Source organism: Phaenicophaeus curvirostris, chromosome 18 (assembly GCF_032191515.1).
Source record: "Phaenicophaeus curvirostris isolate KB17595 chromosome 18, BPBGC_Pcur_1.0, whole genome shotgun sequence".
Classification (NCBI taxonomy): Eukaryota; Metazoa; Chordata; class Aves; order Cuculiformes; family Cuculidae; genus Phaenicophaeus; species Phaenicophaeus curvirostris.
In genome coordinates, this window is record NC_091409.1 from 16,579,141 (window position 1) to 16,585,140 (window position 6,000).

A 6,000-nucleotide genomic window follows, 5' to 3' on the forward strand; every position below is an offset into this window, starting at 1 on the left:
GGTACATGAGGCTCTGTTCCCAAGGCCAGACTCCTAGGAACACCACAGGAAGCAGTCTGGTGGTGGAGCAGGCATGGAGTTGCCTTCCCACTCTGTTCCATTGCCCTTGCCTTCCATGAGGGCCTTACTTGAGCTCGCCTACTCTGGCCGTGCTGCTTGAGAACCTCTTGCTCCCAGAAAGCCCCAGTGCCCTGGGCCAGCCCTGCAGGACCCACCAGGGCAGATGTCCTCTCTCCAGGATGGAGTGAAAGCTGCTTTGTGGCACTGCAGCAGCTCAGCTGTTGAAGGGCAGGCCAAGCTCAGGGGCTTTTCTTTGCCTCTCAGGAATCAGAACCTGCAATAGTTCATTAAAAAGCAACATTGATGCCGGGACTCAGTGCAGGCAGTGGGTGTGCAGCAGCTCAGTGGTTACTCTGTTGGTTGCAGTCCTGAAGGGCTCTGATTCCAAAGAAACATGGTGCAGCAGCTGAAATAGGAGCGAAACAAAGCAGAGATGAGCTGGTGAGATGCAGGTAGCTATATCAGGCTGACATGAGATGGCACACACAGACCTGTTCTCCCTTTCTTTCCTGGTTGTCGTTAGTGCCTCACTCACAGATGCATGTATATGAATCAGCAGCACGTTACAGTTACAGTTTTAGGGTTGCAGGGGAGTTGAAAAGCAGTAAGCTTACTGAAGCAGTAAGAGGGGTATGCTGGAAACCCCTTTATACCTACAGAAATCAGTGGTGCTCATTAGAGAGCTGGCCTGATGGCAGAGACCAGCATGTACTGCTTACGTTGCTCCCGTTCAAGCCTGCAGGGACCCTCTGTCCCTCAGGAGCTCATCTGCACCACTCTCTTGCAGGGCTTGTAGCTGTCCAGGCTCATTAAGCCATCTCATCTCATCTCATTAACGTTGTCTTGTTTGCACTCCAGAATTTTTCAGACAAGCCCAAGCAGAGGAGGCAACGCTGCAAGGACCCCAGCAAATTGGATATTAGCGCGCTGACAGGAGACGAACGGGTGCCTGTGGTACATAAGGGTACTGGACGGCGGGTAAGCGAAGGCTGGTGCTGTGCTCTGCCCTTGGTGTCTGTAAATGCTGAACAGACCCTGAACTCACTTGTGGGGAGATTTGATCCAGAGAAGCCCATGGATGGGACAAGTCTGGAACATGTCGCTGATCTGTGCTGTCCTGTGACACATCTGTGCCCAAAGGGACACAGCCCTGTGAAATGAGTGCCTTTCTGTGTTAAGTAAGGAAAGCCTGAGCATTCACCCCTGCCAGGGCACCCAGACCCATCAGTGGCACAGGGATTCAGCTGTTGGCTTTAAAGCCACAATGAGCACAGCCCTAGCTGGTGCTTCCCATTCCGGATTTGAATTTTCCCCTTGAATTCACTGCACGATGCCACAAATTGTAATGCTGCCATGCAAATATCTTTGCTTTGTTCCTCCTTCTGAGGTGCAGGCAGAGCAGACCAGTATCCATCTGAGTGCTATGCATGTGGGAAGTGTGGGGTGTGAAGGGCTTTTCCTTGCTTACAGAGCAAGGAACATGGATTTCCTTATTGGCAGTTTAATCTCGAGTACACTGATGTTCACCTCTCTGAGTGAGCAGGGGCATTCAGGGTTTTTTTCACCTAAATTGAGTTTTTAAATTTCAGTTTTCAAATTCAGTTCAGCCAGGGCTGAACTAAGTCAGAAAGCGATGTGACATTCATCATATCTAAACCCAAAACCAAAGAGTGAGACAGAATGAGGCTGTTTCAGCCAGGTCTATGTCTCCTTCTGTTACCCCCGTGATGGCTGGAGACTTGGGTGAATTGGGGGGTTTGCCTGGTTCCAAATGTGGCTTTCCAGGAAGCTCTGTCCCTATTGCTTGCTGCAGGGAGGGAGATGTGATGGGCCACACAGGCTGGACTTGCCCTTTCTCCCTGAACCGTGTACCTGGAGGCAGCGGGTGCGCACCACGTCCTGCAAAGATGCATAGCGAGGGGAGAGTCTATGCCACAGCTGAATTGCAGCCCAAAGCGAGGTGCTAGGGGAAGTGTAATCATATTTCTTGTGTTATTTTACATAACTCTTTCTGCAATAGAGGTCATCCTTTTGCTGTGTTTTATAGTTAGGGGGAGCCACAGCACCAGCATTGAAGGAATTGCCAAGGTGGCTTGATGCAAACTTGGAGTATGCTGTTGCAGCTGACTGGGCTGACATTGTTAAGCTTTCAGTAAGTTAGAGCTTTTGGAGAAATCTGTATCATGTCATCTTTTCTTTCCCCTCCCCATCCCCACAACCTTTCTCCAGTGAGAATCTGGGAGCTGCAAGGCAGGAGCTGTGCTCCGCATGTGGGAGGGGATAGCTGCAGGGCTGGCAGCACCGGGAATGCTCGCGTGGCAGAGAGGGAGGTTGGACGCATGGCACAGCTCAGCAGTGTGGCCAGGGGCAGGAGGGCAGGGGCTCAGCGCCCTGGGCACAGGGCTCAGCAGCTCATGGGGACTGTCCAGAAAGCCTTGGTTTGCTTAGAAATAGCAGGGGCAAGAGAAACGCCCTAGGAGCAGCAACCCAGCTCAGGTGCTGGGCAACAGGGAGTGGACAAAACACATTCTCAGAGGTCAGATTTTTAAATGCATCCCCGACTGAGGCTTTTTATCAGTTCCTGCAAACTCAGTGCAGCTCTGGGCCTGCTGAAAGTCCCCCAGAGCACCAAGCCTGAAGGCTCAGGCACTTTCAATGAGAGTGGTAGGATGAAGCCTCACCTCACCACCTCCATTCGCACTGTCCCTGCCCTGGTGCATGGCAGAGCCTGCAAAGGAGGAGTGCTCTCCTCTCTGGCACATGGAGCTGCTAGATTGCCCTTCCTTGCCCTGCAGGCTGGCCTTATCCTCTCGCCTGCTCCCTGGTTTAGGGGCTGCAGTGGTTTCTGTGATGCCCTTGCAGGGGGCTGAGGAGGGAATCAGTTGGCTTAGAGGTTTGTACTGATCTGAAATTTGTTTTTAATTAGCACTAGAGATTTGGCATGGTCTGTCCCACTCCCCAGGAAACAACCCCAGGTCTGGGCTGACGGCAGCGCCCTGTTGGGGCGGCCAGCACGACGTGAGCTGGCAGCTCTTCCATGCCATCATTTGCAGGGATGGTCTCTGTGCCAGCAGGAATGGCTGGGTGCCTGGCACCACGCCTGCACCCTGATTTGGCAGCTACATGCCCGTTAGCATTCGTACCCTGAGCCCCATCACCCCAGTGCTTTTGGTGAGCGCGCATCATTCCTGGCAGGGGCATGCGGAGGGACGTCTGGCTGCTCCAGGCGCTCGGGCAGCTGCTCAGTCGGCTGCTTCGTGAAGCCCAGGTGCCATCATGGTCCCGTGCAGGTTTTTCCCCGTGCCAGTGAGAGCAGAGCAGAAGATTCTTCCCCTTTTTGGGCAGATTCAACTTTGTGCACTGCAGGTGTCGATGGGAAATACTTTTCCTACCTACTATTATTGGAAATGATTCAAAGAGCGGTAATATTGAAACCCAAGGGAGCCACAAAGGGAAATGATTAAATGTCTGTGATGAGGATGGTGAAAAAATGGAGTTTTAAACTGTGCTTTGGATCCCCCTCACTGCTCTGGGTAACTAGTCAGTCTTGCCCAGTTGTGGCCGCTGGGTTTTGGTCTCATGTCTTAATGCTCAGAAGAACCTTCCTGGCATCTGAGCAAAGCTCAAGCTGGGAGCTCCTCAGCCAACATGTCCACTCTCTGTGTGTCATCCCATGCAGCTTTGCTGTCCTGCAGAGCATTGAAAATTTGGCCCTTTGCACCTAAAAGATATGATTTTTCACCTGATACTGATTAAAGCTGGGAAGGGAGCTAAGTTGATGCCTGACACAGAGCTGCCCCGGTGCTTCTCGTGTTGTGAACAGGTGCTGAGCTGCTTGGGTGGAAATGTGGCGTAACAATGTGTTTCCTTCCTTTCTTCCTGTGCACTTTGACGCTGCAGCATCATCCCAGGGCAGAGCGAGGGTGGTTTTGCATTTGGCAGCATCCCTTGGGGAAAAGTTGTGTGTACCTCTCAAATTCCATATCACGTAGACAAACATTTCTGTGCTGACACTATCTGGGACGCAGATGCAAGCACAGAGACACCAGATTTGTATTGATGCAGTAATAACTGTCAGGTATTTTCTGTTGTGTGTGTTTCGTTTTCAGGGCTACTTACCAGAAAGCAAATTCAATCGCATCCTAGCCGAGCCTGTGCTCCGTGACACAGGGCCCCGACGGAGGGGCAGGAGGCCCCGCAGTGAACTCATTAAAGGCCCCGGCATAGTAGCAGATTCTTCTTCTGGAATGGGACCATTGTTCATGAATGGACTGATTGCTGGGATGGATCTGGTAGGACTTCAGAACATGAGAAATATGCAAGGGATCCCTCTGACTGGGCTGGTTGGGTTTCCTGCTGGATTTGCGGCGGTGCCCTCTGGCGAGGATGTGAAAAGCACCCTGAGCATGTTGCCTATGATGCTGCCGGGCATGGCCACCGTCCCACAGATGTTTGGCGTTGGAGGACTTCTCAACCCCTCCATGGCAACTACTTGTACTGCGACTGCACCGACTTCGTTAACAAGCACAACGAAAGGTGGTACAGCCAGCGCAGAGAAAGCTACTGAGGATAAACAGAGCAGCCAGGAGGTGAAAAAAGAAACTGTCTCAGAAGAGAAGCCTGGTCCTAGTTCATTTTCTAATCAGACAGAATCCGCAATAACTACCAGTAGTCCTGTAGCTTTTAACCCGTTTCTTATCCCAGGGATGTCTCCTGGACTGATCTATCCCTCTATGTTCCTTTCCCCTGGCATCGGCATGGCACTGCCCGGCATTCAGCAAACCAGGCACTCAGATGCAGTGAACCTGGAAAGCCAGAAGCGGAAGAGAAAGAAAGCGAAAGGGGAGTTGGCAAACCTAGACCCAGAAACTGTCTTGCCGACGGAAAAAAAAGCTGCGAATGGTCAGAACTGTACAGAGCCAACTCCGCCTTTGCTGGCAGAGAGGGAGCAGGGTGGACCAGCAGAGGAGGAGCGTGAAGCAGCTCGTGATACCAATTAGAACTCTTGTTTCATTGAAAAACAAACACACAGAAAGATTGTGGCTTGTGAGTTTCTTATCCCATAAACTCTTTGTTACTGACCCTCCTGCCCCGCTCCGCCTTCATAAACCTGTGTTTCCATGAGTAATATTATCTACCTAATTCCCCATCAGAAAAAACTCTGGTGACAATACTACATGTTAATAGTTGCAGGGTCTTGCCACTTTATTAGATAACAGTGTTGTCTAGCTAGTATGGGAGGCACCGAATTCTCGTTCTGTTTTCCAGCTGTTCATCCCAGCCAGCGGTAGCAAATCCAGTACTCGGTCACCCCCCTAATTGCTCACTCCTTTGAGAAGAAAAAGCAGCAAACAAACCAAGAGCAAAAGACAAATCTTTACCTCTTGGTCTACACCCAGAGAAGGGTATTTCTCTCTACAGCGACACTGACCGATACAGCCTGTTTTGGGGGTAAAAGCACAGCTATAGTAAGTGCTGATGTGTATTTTTGATTTAAAGTATTTCCCTATTTTATCATGGTTACTAGAATAGTAGATAGACAGAAGTATATAACTAATGATTGAAACTGCATATATTTGTTTCTTTGAAAGGCAGAAGCGTACCTGGTAGTGATATGGTTTCTTTATCGGCCCCCACCTCAGAGGTCTGGAGACAAACTGCAGCAAGTGCAATGACGATGCAGACGTTCTTTGTGTTTTTTAAAACCAAAGTTTGGTTTTACGTTAAGTGGGGTTTAGTTGCCCTTTCCTTGATAGTTAAAAGCACTTTTTGGCTTGAGCTGGAAAGGTTTTGCACATCTGCATGACTTTCTTGGGTTTCCTGTACCTATAGCTGCCGGTTCGGTCACCCCCTGCCCACCCCTTGTTCTCCGTGGCAGTAGTTCTCAGCTATAGCTTTACGTGCTCTCCAGGTGGTTTTTTCCAGCCGCCAACAGGCCAC

The 6,000-nt window shown here is 50.6% G+C and overlaps 1 protein-coding gene across 5 annotated transcripts in view; it reads left to right on the forward strand.

Annotated features, from left to right (window-relative positions):
• Positions 1-5,089, forward strand: part of CHD6 (chromodomain helicase DNA binding protein 6) — a 92,012-nt gene extending 86,923 nt beyond the window's left edge. For 3 of the 5 annotated variants that reach the window (XM_069872178.1, XM_069872176.1, XM_069872177.1), the window contains 3 exons: positions 919-1,038; positions 2,108-2,212; positions 4,170-5,089. In XM_069872178.1, the coding sequence (XP_069728279.1) occupies positions 919-1,038; positions 2,108-2,212; positions 4,170-5,060 (1,116 nt within the window). In that variant the 3' untranslated portion in view covers positions 5,061-5,089. The remainder of the gene's footprint in view (positions 1-918; positions 1,039-2,107; positions 2,213-4,169) is intronic. The other 2 variants (XM_069872179.1, XM_069872180.1) reach the window with 1 other exon arrangement.
• Positions 5,090-6,000: the final 911 nt, after the last annotated feature.